General features: G+C 48.4%; 1 protein-coding gene across 1 annotated transcript in view; it reads left to right on the forward strand.

Annotated features, from left to right (window-relative positions):
• The first annotated feature begins 343 nt into the window (after window positions 1–343).
• Window positions 344–19,248, forward strand: part of LOC147430004 (L-arabinokinase-like) — a 131,671-nt gene continuing 112,766 nt past the window's right edge. The window contains exons 1-2 of the mRNA XM_086496202.1: window positions 344–601; window positions 717–827. Of these exons, the coding sequence (XP_086352328.1) occupies window positions 506–601; window positions 717–827 (207 nt within the window). The 5' untranslated portion in view covers window positions 344–505. The remainder of the gene's footprint in view (window positions 602–716; window positions 828–19,248) is intronic.

The following is a 19,248-nucleotide window of genomic DNA, read 5'->3' on the forward strand; positions in this document are numbered from 1 at the left end:
TTGAGGGGCGGGATCTCGAGGCACACTAAACACGGTTGCACAAAAAGCTAGATGAAGTAAACCTGCCAGCGGAAAAAACGAGGCGCGTTGCTAGGATTTCAACCGATGACCTTGCAGTACGGGTTTAGGGTCACATAGGCTAACCACCTCACCCATGCACGCATCATGTATGCATAGTCGTTTTTATGATCTTATATTGTGAGGTGACATGCATTCCCCAAGTTGTCCAAGTTTAGTGCTCGTCCAGTTTTAGTTTTTGATTTGACTATTACGGTTGCGATCTCGAGGGCTTCCGACGTTACTTAGTGTTGAGGCCTTGCAACGGCAGCGCGTTCGGGCACTTTATGGAATAAAAGCAAGCGGACTTTTTCCGCGATTTTCGCGAGAAAAGGCAGGTCAGCGGTGAAAATCAATTTTGCACGCCTACCTGAGCACGGGCTTGCTCTGTTGTTTGCGCGTGCGCAACTGGATTTGAAGACCGAGGCTTAACGGTCTACTTGCAGCCATGAAGAGCTCTGAACAATTGGAGAAGAAGAAGGCCTTTGTGTTCGCTTATTACGTTACTGGCCATGGCTTTGGGCACGCCACTCGTGTTGTGGAGGTTATCTTTGCCAAGCTGCCTTGATTACTCTTAAGTTCCACACACACACACTCTTTTTCTTACATATGCTCTCCTCGCATTTGCTCTGCCTAAACGCTCCCTCTATCATGTTCAGGTAGTCAAGCACATAATAGCTGCCGGGCACGAAGTGTATGTTGTCACTGGTGCTCCTGGATTCGTCTTCAGAAGCTCGATCGCAGATACAGAAAAACTTCACGTCAGGAAGGTAACAGCAACCAAGTGCAATAGTTTGTTTCTACCCTGATTGTGAGAGAGAGAGAGAGAGAGAGAGAGAGAGAGAGAGAGATTTGTTGATCGGAAGCCACCCTTGCTTAGAGAGAGAACCAATTCTCTATAATCTGAGGCGCTTGCCACCGGCCTAAGAACACCTTCATCGGCTGGCAGTTGAATTGTATGGCAAGGCTTGGTATCGTTTGCCTCTTTGATTCCATGTTGCCACAATGCAGCCAGCTTCTCTCTTTTTGTGCATTGCAACATTGATATCATATCTCTCGTTGGTATGAAGGTATTTGGGAGCAACTTCGTGGTTTCCTTTCCCTCTTTCCATGTGTTGCTCCCTGCCTTGCTTGTTGATCAGTGTTGGCAAGATTAAATTACTAATAGTTCTTCAATTTATGTATCACTCTCTTATTGGACAAGCATTGGTTGGCTGACAAGGCCAACAAGGCTTGGCGGGTCAAAAATTCCCGCTACTTGGTGGAGAAATGTATTGTTTTGAGGCTGACATACTAAACTCAAGAACTATAACTAGAGATTTTGGGAGATGTATCGAGCAGTCTCCTTTTTCAGAAATTTAACTCTGAAGGATGAGGATGAGAGGTACACTTTTGGGTTGCTTTTACCGCTATAGGAGATTGCCTTTTATAAAGGGCTACACTATGCAAGAACTTATGGACCATGCAATAGCTTGCTAAAGGTTGTTTGGTAGACACTTTGTTTGAGAATACTGGTTGGAATTTGCATGAATCTAACCGATCTTGTTTCCACCTGTTTTCTGAACCTTTTTGATATTGATAAACTTGTTTGGATCTGTCTGAACCTTTTGACTTGTTTGGACTTGATAGAGATTATGGAGTCTATAAGATTCGCTTTGAGCGTTTTAGAACCGGTGCAATTGTTGGTTCGAGTCCAAGACTTGTTGTTATTTTGTACTATTGAACAAGAATCCTGTACCTTAGATTTGGCATAGTGGTTGAAGAGAGTTCAGGACGTTTACAGGTAGTCAAACTTAGCTGAATGGTTGGACACACGTTCAGGTTCTATCTTGACGGTTTTTACTGAAGAGTGGCCAGGACTGTGAATTGCATTGCATTTGTGGATCATTAACTCTAGAAATCTCAACTGTAGTGTATCAAAAGTTCTAGCTTGGATGAGCTGACTAGATCGATGGTAATTTCAATGCATCAACTCTTTTTAAACTCTTTTTAAAAGGATGAGGTGGCCAAATAGATTATTGCTCTAATGTATAAAGAGTTCCGAAAGGATGAAATATGTGGAACTGGATCTTCTATAGATGCATGCTGGTATGATCATTGGCATGCTTGCAAGAAGTGTGTTTGCTTAAGGATTGAATTTGTAATGGGGGGCGTGTAGCGCAGATAATGTGTCGTGCTCTCTACAGTGGGTGGTCCTCAGTGCAATGTGCGTGACAATCTCACTCAAACAGACTGAAAAGAAAGAAAACAATAGACATCAACAGAGCTCACAAAGGGCACAACAGCAGACCAGAACATATGACTCGACTATCTCAAAGACTGATACAGACTCTGGCGTGGCAGCACACTCAGCTCCAGCCCAGGACTCACAGGTACAATGGGGGTGTCGAGGCTCAGATGTGCCGGGATGGTGAATCAGTGCTCTGTGTATAGACTCTCTGCTCTCGACGACGATGCTGGACCTGAGGTGAAGAAGATCATCGTGATGGCCAACCGCTACTACTCATATGTACCACCATAAAGAGCCACCAACGGCTCATAAATGTCAGCCATGTGGTGACCTGGCCACGATGTCCACGAGACCACCATCGGTACCCTGCCATGTGTCACTCCCAGCCCAGAGGAACCTCAGTATGATTGCCTAATCCAAGAATCCCAATTGGCAAAACAAAATAAAGCTCCACAGAAAAGAGATATGCTCATTTTGGATCCAGCGCATCTTTATCCTCCATAACCTTAGTGAGAGGAAAATGAACTGGTCCATCCTTGCAGATGAACCTTGCAACACTTTCTAAACAGCATTCCTCTTTAATGAGAGATACCCATAAGGTGGAGTTACACCGCAAATAAGATTAAGCTCCATAGTGATGGCAGAACGAAAAGTTTTAAGAGCAACATGATGGCAACCAGGTGAATTCTTGAAAGCCACATGGAAACAGCCAAAAGCTCTGATGTGATTCGATTACAGGAAGCTGCTTGCTCTCCCCTTTGTGTCGCTAGCCCGAGGAATCAAGGGAACAAGGCCCAAGGCACGAGGCCCGCTTGATTGCTAAATTACAGGTCTCCGGCTCCTAACCCGAAGGGGCGAGGTGGCCTTGGTGAGAAAAGGGAGCGAGGGGTAAGGGGAGTAGGGCGAGGGGGACTAGGACGAGGGGTGGTGAGGGGGGCGAGGAGGCTGGGTAGGGGCGAGGGAATGTGAGGGGGAGGGTAGGGGCGAGGGGGGCTGGGTAGGGGGGTGGGTAGGGGCGAGAGGGGGAGGGTAGGGGCGAGGGGGAGTGAGGGGCGAGGGGGGCTTGGTAGGGGCGAGGGGGGAGAGGGGAGGGTAGGGGCGAGAGGGGAGGGTAGGGGCGAGGGTAAGTGAGGGGGAGGGTAAGGGCGAGGGGGAAGGGGGAGGGGAGAGGAGGGGGAGGGTAGGGGCGAGGGGGTGGGTAGGGGCAAGGGCGAGGGGGAGGGTAGGGGCGAGAGGGGGTGGGTAGGGACGAGGGGAAGTGAGGGTGTGGGTAGGGGCAAGGGCGAGGGGGAGGGACTAGGGGCGAGGGCGAGGGGAAGTGAGGGGGAGGGTAGGGGCGAGGGGAAGTGAGGGGGTGGGTAGGGGCGAGGGCGAGGGCGAGGGGGAGGGACTAGGGGCGAGGGAGGGACGAGGGCAAGGGCGAGTGGGTAGGGGGCGAGAGGGATAGAACAGGGGGGGGGGAGGGGGAGGGAAGGGGGCGAGGGCAGGGAGGGGGTGGGGTGAATAGGGCGAGAGCTGGGCAATGGAGAGGGATAGACAAGGGGGACGAGGAGTGGCGGGGGATGATGGAGCTGCTCTCCTCCACCAGCCTGCATTTATCGTTTAAGCTTTAAGCTTCTTGCTACAATCTGCAGCTTTAGAAGCGGCCTGTGAGTTATACTGAGCTTCACCATCACTTACCGTTACTGATTGTCACAAACATACGGAAGCGTAAACTGACTTTTAATTGTACTTCAAATACTCAAGAGAATTGAAGAGAGAGAGAAAAAGCTTGACACTTCATTGGGGACCAGAAGATGGGCTGGTCCCCCCCCATAAAGAGAATATCTTTATTACTAAGGGAGAATCTTTACAAGCACAGGAACGGGGCGAAAGCCCGTCCTCTATTCTTTCTTGTCCTTTTTCTGCTTCTGACTGAGAGAGCTTCCGTATTTTTGAGACAGTGGTATCAGAGCAAGGTCATCTCTCTCTTCCTTAAGGGATTGACGACTCTTCGCACACTGCAGAAATGGGAGGATGCGAGATAGAGTTCTCTCTCCTTCAACAACAGGTCGAAGAGTTGCAAAAAGATCTCTCCCATCCAGAAGTCCAAAAGATTCTCCATACTCTACCGATGGGGTCAGGAGAAAATACCGATGGGGTCAGGAGAAATCCCGCAGAACCCAAAGGCGCCAGAACTAAGGAAAGATCCTTTGATTGGAACCTCCCGCATGCACGAGAGGCACAGGAAACCTCCAAAACGTCATGTGCGGTTTAACCCAAAGGTTCAAGAGCAGGATGCCCCTGATTCCCCTCAGTTCTCTTTCATGAAGGATCTGGATGACATCGTTGCTCCGGAAGACATGTTTCTTGATGATCCGTCGCAGCAAGAAGTGCATTCAAGGGAAAAGACTCCTGTCCATAAGGAGTCTAAGCATAGAAAGAAGGAGCACCATAAGACGAAGCACCACAGGTAGAAAACATTCAAGTCGGGAGACAAAGATGTGAAATTCGACACCTACAATGGGCGGCGTGATAATGACAAAGCGTTGGCTTTCATCCGCCAATTCGAAGTTGCATTTGTTGAAGGGAATTTTAAAGAAAGATCCAAGCTTCGCCATGTTAGTATGTACCTGAAAGGCACCGCCAGCAGTTGGTGGTTAACCCTTATCCTGGAAGATCGCAAACCCCAAGATTGGATTGCTTTCAAGAAGGAGTTCTATGCACAGTTCCTTCCTCCAGACTATGAGGAAGAGGTAAAGAAAGAATGGGATTGACTTTCACAATCGGAGAACGAAACTGTTCCACGCTATGTGGATAGGTTTTGGGACGTTCTCTTGAAAGTCACTCCATTCAAGAAGATTGACGAGTCGGAGAAGATGCGCAAGTTTGAAGCAGGTTTGCATGAAGCCTTGCAAAAGGCTATGAAGCTTTACCCTCGAGGTAACTTGCAGATACTTATGGAATCAGCCCGTATAGCTGATGGAATACATGACAAAGGTACTCCCAAGAAGATGGAGCAAAGCACTTACCATGCCAAGCAGAAGGCTCTCCATGAGCAGTCTACCTCTACTTCTTCTTCTCAAAAGAAGAAAAGAACCGCCTCCGAAGCAGAAGCAAAGCCAAATCAGCCCAAGAAAGGGAGATATCTCTCTCCTGCTGAGTTGCGAACTTACATTAGTGAAGGAAGATGCTTCAAGTGTGGACAAGTTGGTCATGTGAAGGGTGGTTGTCCCACCAAACCTCCACAACCACCCTCTTTCAATGCAGTCCCAGATGTACAGGGAAATACAACCAAGGATGGAAAAGAAAGAGCTCTTCTTAAAGCATGGGGTAGCATCAACAACCAACGGGCTCTCATTTTGTTTGACCCTGGCAGTACAGACAACTTCATCTCTACCAAGCTAGCTGATGACCTGAACTTGCAGCCCGATCGTTTTGGAGTTTCTATTCAAGCACAATCCGCTTTCAAAGGGCAGAACTCAAACTCTACTCCAATCATAGGGAAGTTGAATCTAAAGGTCGATGACTACAAAGATCAAGAGTCTTTCTTACTAGCTTCACTTGAAGGATGCGATGTTATCTTGGGAATGCCTTGGCACTACAAGATGCATCCCATTCCGGACTATGTTCAGAAAACCTTATCCTTCGCTCATAAAGGAAAGGAGTATCTTGTACTTGCAGATGTAGGTGATTGGCGTATTCCCATCGCCAATCACATTGCCATCAAGAAAGAAATGAAAAAGTGTATTTCAGCGTACTTGATTTTTGCAAGAGAGAGAGATGTGTCTGTTTCACAACTTTCTTCCTCTTTAGAGCAAAAAAGACTTAAGTTATTAGAAAGATATAAAGATTGCTTTGCAGATGAACTTCCAAATGAACTCCCACCTTCGCGACCTGAGGATCATACAATTGATTTGATCCCAGGAAGTTCTCCTCCAAATCAGCCCCCTTATCGAGTTAGTCTAATGCAGCAAGAGGAAATTCTCAAGCAGGTTAACGAACTTTTGAGAAGGGCTTAATAAAGCCTAGTACTTCTCCATATTGTTCACCTGTCTTGCTAGTACAGAAAAAGGATGACACATTCCGCATGTGCATAGACTATAAATCTCTAATTAAGATCACAATCAAGAATCGATTTCCAATCCCTCGGATTTACGACATTCTTGACAAGTTACAAGGAGCAAGTATTTTTAGTTGTATAGACTTGAAGAGTGGTTATCATCAAATCCGCATAGCTCCTCAAGATGTGCATAAGACTTCATTTAGAACAACCTTCGGGTTGTATGAATTCTTAGTGATGCCTTTTGGACTCACTAATGCACCAGCCACATTCAACAGAATGATGGATAGAATCTTCCACTCATATAGAAGCTTCACAGGCGTTTTCTTTGATGACGTCTTAATCTTCTCAGAGATGGAAGACGAACACTATAAGCATCTCGTCTTAGTGTTTGAAGAATTACGCAAACACAAATTATTTGTGAATGCTAAGAAGAGTGAGTTCTTTCTAAAAGAAATCCACTATTTGGGCCATATAGTATCTCACAATCAGGTGAGAATGGACCCTGATAAGATTCAAGCAGTTGTAGAATGGCCTACGCCAACTACAATACATGATGTACGAAGTTTCCTTGGCCTCTGTTCTATTATCGGCGTTTCATTCGAGCTTTTGCCGCGATAGCAGGTCCCCTCCATGACCTGACAAAGAAGCGGATTCCATTCCATTGGGGATCTGGACAAAAACAAGCTTTTGAAAAGCTCAAGTATCTACTCAGTCACGGACCTGTTCTCACCGTCCCTGATCTTCGCAAACCTTTCGAGGTATACTGCGATGCATCTGGAGATTGTGTAGGAGCAGTTTTGAACCAAGAGGGTCACGCGATAGCCTATGAAAGTCGGCGCCTTAAAGATGCAGAGTTGCATGTCTCCATATACGAGAAAGAGCTAATGGCAGTAATTCATGCTCTTTCCATTTGGAAACACTATCTATTAGGAGCTGATTTTATTATCAAGACAGATCATCAAAGTCTTCGCTACTTTCTCACACAGAGAAAGTTATCAGAAAAGCAGATGAGATGGGCCAACTTTCTTTCAATGTTCCATTTTCAGATTTTACACACTTCTGGAACAAAGAATGCAGGTGCAGATGCTCTCTCCAGGCGTCCAAAGATCAATGCACTAACAACAATTTATCATGAGGAACTAGAATTTCTCAGCGAGATGTATCCTCAAGATCCAGACTTTGCCACAATTTGGGCAGATCTTCAAGCTGGTGACTCAAGGCCACCTTATTCCATCAGGGATAATACGCTCTATCGTCAACAAGCAATATGCATAGCTCAGCCCTTACGACAGAAGGTGATGGATGAAGCACATAATTCTCCTTATGCCGGGCATCGGGGAATTGCTTCCACCACTAGTGCCCTCGAAAGGTATTTCTTTTGGCCAACACTCCGTGCGGACATTGAAAAACATGTACGTGAGTGTTTAGTCTGCCAAAAAGTAAAATATGACAGACATAAAGTTTATGGCAAGCTTCAGCCACTCTCTGTGCCTAACACGCCATGGGAAAGTATTGCCATGGATTTTATTACGGATCTTCCTCGATCCAAGAATGGAAATGATGCAATCTGGACTATAGTAGACAGATTTAGTAAGCTAGCACATTTTCTTCCAGTAAAGAAGACGATCAAAGCTGATCACATGGCTAGAATATTTCTAGCTCAGATTTTTAAATACCATGGATTGCCAAAGACTATTGTCAGCGATAGAGATCCCCGCATGACTAGTCTATTTTGGCAAGCATTGTTTGAAAACTTGGGAACTAAGCTTGACCTTTCATCAGCTTATCATCCTCAAACAGATGGTCAAAGCGAAATCGCTAATGCCACTGTTTTAGATCTCCTCAAGTGCTATGTTTCCGAATGACAATCCGAATGGGAACAGTACTTACCAATAGTTGAGTTTGCGTATAATAATACCATACATTCCTCAACTGGTAAAGCTCCCTTTGAAATTATTTATGGGAAGCCACTCTTACTTCCTATTATGGTTACCAAAGAAAACATCTTTGCCGTAGATGAATTTGTGCACAATATTGATATTGCCCATCAACAAATAAAGCAAGCGATTCTTCGTACTCAAGAGCAACAGAAGAGAAAAGCGGACAAGCACAGAAGGAATCTCAATCTAGAAAAAGGACAATATGTCCTGCGTCGGTTTGAGAAAGCTAGATTGAAAAAGCGGGTCGGACAAGGGAAAGTTGTCAAACTTTCCCATAGATTTTACGGCCCTTTCAAAATTACAGATAAAGTCAATGACGTGACTTTCAGCTTGGATTTGCCTTCTCACTGGCGCATCCATAGTGCTTTTCATGTCAGTCTTCTCCGACCATATGTTGGACCTCCTCCAGTGGCGCCAGTACAAGAAGATCCTCCAGAAGTCGAAGAGACTGAGGAAATCCTTCAACCTGAACAGATAATACACCACTCGGAGAGACAACTCAAGTCGGGGAGTCTACATCGGAAGTATTTAGTCAAGTTCAAGAATTACACTCCTTTAGATGCAAAGTGGATGACTGCGTCCGATCTTAAGGACTACCCAGACATCTTGCACAGTTATGTTGACGCTCTACAGTTGAGGTCAAGTGTTTAGAACCAAGAGGGATGTAACTATGTCAGACTTTGTAAATAATTAATTTATTTACGAGAAAAGAATTATCTAATTAGTTGCGTGCACATCAGAATAGATCTAGCAGTTTGTGGGGCCTCAGGTGCGCCCAAGTTTGGGCCAGAGCACCTCAGGGAGAGCCTAGCAAAAAAATACATGATACCACTGTCACAAAAATACGGAAACGTAAACTGACTTTTAATTGTACTTCAAATACTCAAGAGAATTGAAGAGAGAGAGAAAAAGCTTGACACTTCATTGGGGACCAGAAGATGGGCTGGTCCCCCCCCCCATAAAGAGAATATCTTTATTACTAAGGGAGAATCTTTACAAGCGGGGCGAAAGCACGTCCTCTATTCTTTCTTGTCCTTTTTCTGCTTCTGACTGAGAGAGTAGAAGAACTGCTCTCTGACTACTGAGAGGATCTATCCTCTTCTGCGAGATTTTGGGAAGCTCTCGTAGGGGAGAGTCTACCTTCCACAAAACTCATCGGAAGCTCTCACGAATGAGGGTCTATCTTCCGCTAACTGTGCCACTTTGGACGTAATCATTCCTGCAATCAACCAACCACAGAAACATGCAAAACACACACACACACGCTTGCTGTAATTTTTTGCACATAACCAGAAATTGTTACCTAAGCGCGTTCCAAACTTGGTGTATGTGTAGAGTAGGTAGTGGGGAATGAGATTCTATTAAGACTTTGCTGAAATTCACCCTAATTCAAGTGATTAGGGGCTGAAAACAGGGAATTTGTAGCAGTTAGACAAGGGAGAAAGAGAGTTTTCTACTACTTTACGCGATGAAACTTCTCCCAAAGCTGCATGCAACCATGAGAGGCCATGTTCTAGGTGATGGGTGCTCAGCTTGGGGGGGTAGTGCATTGCCAACCTGGCAAGAGGAGGAGGGGCTGCTCTCTTATAGCCTCCCAGAAGAGGGGGCGCTAGCATGAAGAGAGGGAGAGAGAGAGAGAGATATTGCATGGGAAAGTGTGCCACTTGGCACACTTACTTTAAAATTTAAAAACCATTCAACTTTTGACTTTAAAAATCCTATGCTAGTTAATCAAATGTGCAATTAAGTGCACAACTGCACACATAGATGCAACAAATGAAAACTTTATTTGCTCCCTAGTGCATTGCCGTACCAGCAATGCTCTGGCATTACCTGTTCGCACTTGTTTGGCCATTTGGTCCAGTGCAAAATCATTTAAGAATACTTTTAACTAACTTATCCTAAGGCCGTAAAATAATCAGGTCTTAGGGTTATTATTCTAAGGACCCCATCTCATTCCTGTGCTTGCACTAGCGCGCGCAATTTTTTCTGAGCGTGAAATCTGAGGCTACTATCTATCCCTTTATTGAAGACCCGATTTCCCAATCACTAGGGCTTCAGGGTATTTTTCTGTTAGGGTCTCCCTGAGGTGCTCTGGCCCAAACTTGGGCGCACCTGAGGCCCCAGAAACTGCTAGATCTATTCTGATGTGCACACAACTAATTAGATAATTCTTTTCTCGTAAATAAATTAATTATTTACAAAGTCTGACATAGTTACACTGATTGCAACCCAAAGTCAACATGAGAAAGGATATGCCAAGGTGACACCGCCCTACCGCACAGGCGCTCATCATGCTTGTCCCTGTGAAAAGCGACAATTTCATCTGCTGAACAATAGAATGGAGGAACCGGCACCAAAGGAGGATTCTGTAGGAGCCGGCACCAATGGAGGAGGGCCTGCCGCCAGGAGCCTACAGCAGCAGAGGACAACATTGGGGAGAACATTAGTGCCTGCTCTATATTGTTTTGGTGACTCATGTAGATGATGGGAACAACAATGTTCGGTGCTCTTGATGATCTCTTTGCCACAGCTGTGAACCCTAAGGATGTAGGGGCGAGGAGAAGTGAGGGGGAGGGTAGGGGCGAGGGGGTGGGTAGGGGCGAGAGGGGGAGGGTAGGGGCGAGGGGGGTTGGGTAGGGGCGAGAGGGGAGGGTAGGGGCGAGGGTAAGTGAGGGGGAGGGTAGAGGCGAGGGGGAAGGGGGAGGGGAGAGGAGGGGGAGGGTAGGGGCGAGAGGGGAAGTGAGGGTGTGGGTAGGGGCGAGGGTGAGGGGGAGGGACTAGGGGCGAGGGGGAGGGAGAGGGACTAGGGGCGAGGGCGAGGGGAAGTGAGGGGGAGGGTAGGGGCGAGAGGGGGTGGGGAGGGGCGAGGGGAAGTGAGGGGGTGGGTAGGGGCGAGGGCGAGTGGGTAGGGGGCGAGAGGGATAGAACAGGGGGGGGGGGGGGGGGGGGTGAGGGGGAGGGAAGGGGGCGAGGGCAGGGAGGGGGTGGGGTGAATAGGGCGAGAGCTGGACAATGGAGAGGGATAGACAAGGGGGACGACGAGTGGCGGGGGATGATGGAGCTGCTCTCCTCCACCAGCCTGCATTTACCGTTTAAGCTTTAAGCTTCTTGCTACAATCTGCAGCTTTAGAAGTGGCCTGTGAGTTATACTGAGCTTCACCATCACTTACCGTTACTGATTGCAACCCAAAGTCAATATGAGAAAGGATATGCCAAGGCGACACCGCCCTACCGCACAGGCGCTCATCATGCTTGTCCTTGTGAAAAGCGACAATTTCATCTGCTGAACAACAGAATGCAGGAACCGGCACCAATGGAGGAGGGCCTGCCGCCAGGAGTCTACAGCAGCAGGGGACAACATTGGGGAGAACATTAGTGCCTGCTCTATATTGTTTTGGTGACTCTCATGTAGATGATGGGAACAACAATGCTCGGTGCTCTTGATGATCTCTTTGCCACAGCTGTGAACCCTAAGGATGTGTGCATTCTGATTGTGGGTAAGGTCGAGGGGGTAAGGGTAGATAGGTACAAGTAAGGAGCAGACAACTATCATGAGCAAGACAGCTATCATGATCTTGGAATTCATCTTGCAGAACGGGCTCTGAGAAGGGAGTTTGCTAGACACAGAGGAGAGCTTTGTTGTGGTCGGAGAAGCAGACACCAAAGGGGTTGATGTTTGAGGGGGAGCGAACTCCTGTAGAGGAGATTTCTTGCTGCTTCTACGCTTCTTCATAGGCTCAGGTGGCTCATTAGGTTTAGTTACTATGGAAACATTTGAAGAGGGTGTACCTTCAGGCAAAGAGTGAATAGAGACTCCATAACAAGGCATAGGTTTGGTAGCCTCCAGCCACTCCAACAGATCTTTGTCGGACCCTTCAGGTGTAGTAGGCTGTTCTTGTTCAGGGTTGGTTTCCATTGACAAAGAAACTTGTTGCACCACTGGATCCATACCTCCTTCTAAGAGTCCTTCTAAGAGGATGGGTTGCATCGGGGAGCCAGAAGTATGTATCCACATTGCATCGTTTCTGCAATCATGGAGTGCTTTAGTGTGTCGCAGCCATGGTCTTCCAATGAGCAAAGGAAATCCGCCCTTAACCTGGGGAAGACGAACCACAACAAAATCCAAGTTAAAAGTAAAGTCTTGTACCTGCAGAGGCACATTGTCCACTATGCCCACTAGGTAGACTGTCCGCTGGTCGGCCAATGTAATTGTGAAGGGAGCAGGGCGAGTAGGTTGTAGACCTAGAGCTAACATAGTGAACTCAGGCATCAGGTTGATGCCAGATCCACCTATCACTGCTGAGAATTGCCGACCTAAAACGGACACTGTCAGGCGAGGGCTTCTATAATCAATGAGTGGAGCAACGGGATTGGATATCATATAGGACTCTGATGGTCGCACTGGGAGGTGCCCACCACTAGGACGTGCTCCAGGATAAAGGGACTGAATAACAGCAAGGGTGTCACTTCTAAAATTTGCATCTAGCCGCAACATGTCATAGAGGGACACTTGTTGGAAAGAGTTCTTCAAGATTGTCTCTGCTGTAAGCTTCTCTTTTTCTACCTGTTGTTCCTTTGGTACCTTGATCTTCTGTAGATCGGAAACTGCTTCATCAATATCGGAGAGCAAAGATTTGGATTCTTTGATGGCACTGGGGGATGGCTTGTTAACAGCTGCAGGCAGGGTATCTATTGGTGTGAGATTGTGTGGGGGAGTTGAACTTGATGGAATGCTAAGATCGAGAGTGGCTCTCTGGGCCCGGGTGAGGACGCCCGATGGCTCCTCTGCCAATTGCGGCGGCTTATTTAGAGGGGTAACCACGTGGGTAGAAGGGGGCGGCTGAGAAACAATGCTCACTGCTATCAAGTTGAGCTTGGGAAAGGCAAACTCATTGTGGCTTTGACTTGAGTTCGAAGCCGTGGATGCACGAAGTTTAGGGCAATCCTTACTGGCAATGACGGCAAGGATGGGACCCTTCTGACAGGGGGCATTTGCTTTGGTAATGCCCATATTCCTTGCATCTGTAGCACAAAATGGGCCGATTCAAAGGGCGAGTCGAAGGGCGAGGTGGACCTTGCTCTTGGTGCATTGAGTTGGAGGTGGAGGCATAGAAGCTTTGAGGTGATGAGGGAGCAAGGGTATGATAAAAGCTCTGAGACGGAAAAGTACTTGGCATACCTTGCACAGGAGGGGCCACAAGGCGAAACCATGTTGGATGCAGGTGCTGGCCCTTGTTGAAGAGTAGGACCAAGACTTTGCTGTATTTGTCGCAATCCCTTGAGGTAGTAACAGTTCTTGTCCTCATGTCCAGATTTTTCACAGAAGTGGCAGTAAACCCGAAGGGGGCACTCCTGTGGAGGGTGCCCTGGAGAGCGGCATGAGCTACACCAAACCGTAGCCTTAGTCTCTTGCTGACCCTTGAGCTCTTCTAGCTCGCGCTTGAGCTGTTCCAATGCCTCTAAATGTGGAGGCTTCTCATGTCTAAGAGAGCTGTTCCAATGCCTCTAAATGTGGAGGCTTTTCATGTCTAAGAGAGAAGGACCTCTCCTCTTGAAGAGCTCGCTGTAACTTTAGGGCTTCCAGTTCCCTGCGTAAAGAAGTTAAAGGATCAGACTTTCCAAAAACACAGAGGGGGTCTCTATGTGAGGAGGGTTGGTGAACAGCTTCCTAGCCCCCTCTATCCTCGTAGCAGCTGCGATGAACTCCTCCAGAGTGGCGTCGGGTCGGAGACTCTCTCGTAGCTTTTGCTGAGAAGTTTTGGGAATCGCCTTCTCCACCCACTTCTTAACCATAAATTCACTTGGTTGCTGGGGAAGCTTGGCAACCATAGACTTGGTTTTCGTTATAAGTTCGGCAAACGTCTCCTCTGGCTGGAGCACCATGTTGGCCAACTCATCCAACACCTTCTCTTGGTAGTCACCTGGCCTGAAAGCTGCACAGAACTGTTGTCTTAAGGCTGCCCAAGTTGCAAAATGGTTCTTTGCAAACTGGCTGTACCATTTGTCTGCTAAGCCATCCAAGGTGGATGGAAAGAGTACCAAATAAGCATCTTCCCTGTTAAGACCACGACCCCTACAGAGAGATACAAACCTCCTTGCATGGTCGTCAGCATCTTCTGAAGAGAGTCCTTTGAATGTAGGGAACTTGATGTTTACCTTAGCCAAAACGCTAGCCAACGGCTCCATGGCCCCTTGCTGAGCCTGTTGCTCAGTAGCCTGCTGTAGCAGAATAAGAGAGAGTTTTACTGGAGAAGGTGATCTGGAAGATGTGGAACCGGAGGGAAGAATGGGTGATGTCGTATGTGGAGGTATGGGTGATGAGGTTGAAGGCATAGTAACAGGGAATGGCCGTTTTTAGGTCTCCGTTCCCCGTTCCCATTCCAAGTTCCCGTTCCGAATTCCCGTTCCGTGTTTCAAACGTGAGTACCCGTAACAGGGAATGGCATTTTGTTCCGCGTTCCCGTTCCCCGTTCCCGTTCCGGTTTCCCGTTCCTGGTAACTATGGTTGAAGGACTTCTAACAGGTTCCAAGGGTCGTCTCCTGTTGTAGTACTTCAGAGGACTCAGGAGTGCGCTTTGACGCTCGACTGACCGCCTTGTAAGGGTCATGCAGGGACCACCAAACCAACCAAGCTTTGGGCAAGAAAATCTTGAAGTGGCTGCAAACTGGTCTAGACTCTACTAGACCAGGCAAGTGACTAGACTAGGCTAGGACGAGGAGGACTAGACTAGGGACGAGGAGGACTAGACCAGGGTCGAGGAGGTCTAGACCAGGGACGTGGACATGTTGGACCAGGGCGAGAGAGGACTAGACCAGTTGAACGAGGGCAAGAGAGGACTAGACCAATTGGACCAGGCGAGAGGAGAACAGTGCAAGGCAAGGTCGGCGAAGCTAGGCAAGGCAAGGTAGACGAAGCTAGATAGACCCAGCTAGCTTCAAGATTTGCACCTCACAGAGTGAGATTTCAGTTGAGGTCCCACCGTGATCGCCAAAATGAGAGCACCTGTAGCGCAAATAATTTGTCGTGCTCTCTACAGTGGGTGGTCCTCAGTGCAATGTGCGTGACAATCTCACTCAAACAGACTGAAAAGAAAGAAAACAATAGACATCGACAGAGCTCACAAAGGGCACAACAGTAGACCAGAACATATGACTCGACTATCTCAAAGATTGATATAGACTCTGGCGCGGCAGCACACTCAGCTCCAGCCCAGGACTCATAGGTACAATGGGGGTGTCGAGGCTCAATTGTGCCGGGAGGGTGAATCAGTGCTCTGTGTATAGACTCTCTGCTCTTGACGACGATGCTGGACCAGAGGTGAAGAAGATCATCCTGATGGCCAACCGCTACTACTCATATGTACCACCATAAAGAGCCACCAACGGCTCATAAATGTCAGCCATGTGGTGACCTGGCCACGACGTCCACTAGACCACCATCGGTACCCTGCCACGTGTCACTCCCAGCCCAGAGGTCCGTCGAGTGGGAACCAGCCTAGACCAACTGTACTAACTGTGTCCTGTGAAAGTGACACTTTAGCCTGCTACAACGCGATTACTATTCTCTTGGGGGGGGGGGGGGGGGGGGGGGGGGGAAGGTATGTCACAACTGTTTAACATGGCATGACTCACATCAGACCGGAGGGGAAGAGGAAGAGCTTACCCTGAAGCTTGCCGGAATAAAGAGGAGCAAAGCCAAGCCAGAGGGAGCAGTTGTATGGCCCGCAAAATGCACGATCACTACGCTCGTTTGGCCAGTCACAGTCTCTCTCCCTCTAGAAAGGTGGTCCATTCCAATCTCTTTGTCAGAGCCAGAATCCTCTACCCGTATTGATTCTCTCTCTCTCTCTCTCTCTCTCTCAAGGTTATGGTGTTTAATACCATCTCTCTCTCTCTCTCTCTCTCTCTCTCTCTCTCTCTCTCAAGGTTATGGTGTTTAATACCACCCCACAGTGGATCAGGAGGTCAACACCTACATTCACATACGGCCAGGAGACTGTGGAGTACATAAACGCTTACACTTACCTTGGAGTCGTTTTCAGCGGACCCACATTCTCACTCAGAAGAGCAGCAGAGACCAGACTGACTAGAGCCCATGCAGCACTGGGTAGATTGGAGAGGATGTGTTCGCAGGTTCAGTTTTAGGAGCCCCGGACGAAGCTCTGGCTCTTTGACACCTTGGTGGCCTCAACATTGCTCTATGGGGCCGAGATATGGGGGCCCTCTTTGGATCACCACGGGAGGTCGGGTCGCACAGACGGATGGGGGAACATGGAGAAACCTCTCGTCTCTATGATCTCGCGGCTCATTAGAGCCAAGGCATCAGTACCACGGGCCATTATCTGCGCAGAGCTAGCGGCCCCCCCACTAGTGGTGGCGGCGCTCACCAGATCAGTCTCCTCCATAAACCGCACATGGGAACTTCCCAGAGACAGATATGCTCGCATAGCACTTGAGTCCTCTCGACAATTAGCCATACAAGGAGATCCAACATGCTGGTATGGGGAGATGACATCATGGTTTCAGGCGCATGGGTTCAACATAGACAGGCTGCCACCATTCTAGTACTCGTTGGATGCACCATCTCTCATTCTTACACGATCGGAGATCACCAAGCTCATCCGCCAAGACCTGACCCAGCTAGACACCAGGAGGACATGGATACAACCAGCACAAGAATTGGGCACGAAGATGGCTTTCTACAGAGACCACGTTCTCCAACTTACGGAAGATGGTTTTGTGACAAGACCAAGATACATGGATACCCACTTGTCTCATGGGATACGATGTGCTATTGGCCAACTACGCACATCGTCTCACCAGCTGCGGATTGAAATTGGGAGATACAACGGAGTACCGGCAGAGGCCAGGACATGCCCCTTGTGTGACATGGAACCGGAGACAGAGTTGCATTATACATGCCGTTGCCCTGTCTACTACGAGATACGAGGCCGCTTCCATTGCTTGTTCAGAGAGGGTTTTGGACCACTCGCAAGAGTAATGGGATACGAAGATCAGAGATGCCCAAGTTTGTTCTTGCTCGACCTGCGCAGACACAGAGAGAGCCTGATGAATGGCAGGGCTAGCCAGTCTCAAAGACGGATCACAGACTTCTTCAGAGCAGACACAGGACAGCCGCAAGAACCACTCCCACAGCAGAGCTCTCCCTCGTCTCACACCAACGGCACATTGATCGACCGAGCGATTGAACTGGGGAAATCCAGGCGCCCACGACTGCGAAGGACTACACAGCACCGACGGAGGCTACGTCAAAAGATTCGGAGCATGCTGGCCAGGCATGCACGACGCCCGATCAGACTACTAACCATGGAGGAAATTGATGAGATTCGCCAACGACCGATGCTAGATTTTTTGTAATAAACCGTGAAGGGGATCGGGGAGCACCACAGATGGAGAGTGAGAGAGAGAAGGAGACACACGACACACAGATATGGGTGGGGAGACTCCAAAGAGTGAGCAGCCCCCTATACACTTATGCTATGTATAAGGTATACAAGTCAGTGGGCGCCCAGACTCTGGGCGGCCGGGCAAGGCACAGACGCCTATACCCCAACAACCTCCCACTTAAAGGCGACTGTGCCTTTAAGCAAGAGAACCTAGTCTAAAGACTACAAAAGGCGAGAGAAAACCGCTCTCAACCGATGCCCACTGGCTGGCTGTGATCGTGTGCATCCGGTTGTCCTGCTCCCGTGTAAGTCCATACACCACCAGACGTACTGCACACGTACTGCAAGTATGTATGCAATACCTGCATATCTCCCTCGTGCACTATACCATCATCAGTCAACAAACGACTGACAATCCCAACTGCAAATGCTCCCACTGCAGCTGCGATATCCGGTCTCAAGATCAACATCTCATACATGAGACCACCGAATGCCGATGCAATGCTAGCGGGCCCTGCTAGCTCTACGGAGCATGCATCAACATATATATCCCTGGCAATAGGCATCTCTGACTGACAAGGCGTGTCAGACACATGCATCTCCTGACTGTCCGCAAAAGACGCATCAACCTGTCGTGCAACCTCAGAGAAAACCAGCTGCTCTAGGTGTCTACTGGAAGACATATCCTGCACAACTATATCCCCATGCTCACTGTCGAGCATAGAAAGGAATGACTGCATAATCGCTGACATCTCAGCCTCCTCTGCAATCATCCACTGCAAACATGACCACTCAATCTGTTGTGACTCACTAGAGCTCTCATGCTCTAACTCTATATGCATAGACTCTTGCACAACGTCCTCCTGTCGTGACTCACTAGAGCAAGACCGCTCTACCTGTCTATCCTGCATAGAAGTATCTCGCACAACTGACTCTCTGCTTTGCTCAGTCACTAGCAAAGCATGCATGTCTGACTCTGTCACCTCTCTGTGTGACTGCTCAAGTCGTGCCCCAGCTGTGTGCACAACGAGCTCACTACTCTGCACTCCATGCAAAGCACCCTGCAGACCGTAAGCAAAAGAGACTCGCCTGCTCTCGCGCTGTCTACCTGGCTGCATGATCACAGAGACAACACTGTCTCTCCCGTGATCCACATGCAATGGGTAGCCTGTACCACTCCTGACACCTCTCGCAATCACTAGCGAACCCAAATGCATCACAAAATCTCGCTCTCGTAGCGAAATCTGACATCCACAATCTCTAAGCTGACCAATCGAGATCAAACTCACTGTCAAATCTGGTACATAGCGCACATGTCGTAACAAGTAAGATGCACCACTCGGTAATGACAGTCTCACATCTCCTGCACCTGCTATCGCATGCACCGATCCATCGGTCAAACGTACACTGCCAAGCATCCCGCTAGAATAGCTACAAAACCATATACGATGCGGCGTGACATGAAACATAGCATCTGCGTCTAGCAACCACTGCGAAGGGAGTGCACTATCCACATGTATAGCATCTCGTGTATAGGTCGAGATAAAAGTGACATCCCCGTCACTA

Source organism: Adiantum capillus-veneris, chromosome 22 (genome assembly GCF_014529385.1).
Source record: "Adiantum capillus-veneris isolate H3 chromosome 22, ASM1452938v2, whole genome shotgun sequence".
Taxonomy (NCBI): Eukaryota; Viridiplantae; Streptophyta; class Polypodiopsida; order Polypodiales; family Pteridaceae; genus Adiantum; species Adiantum capillus-veneris.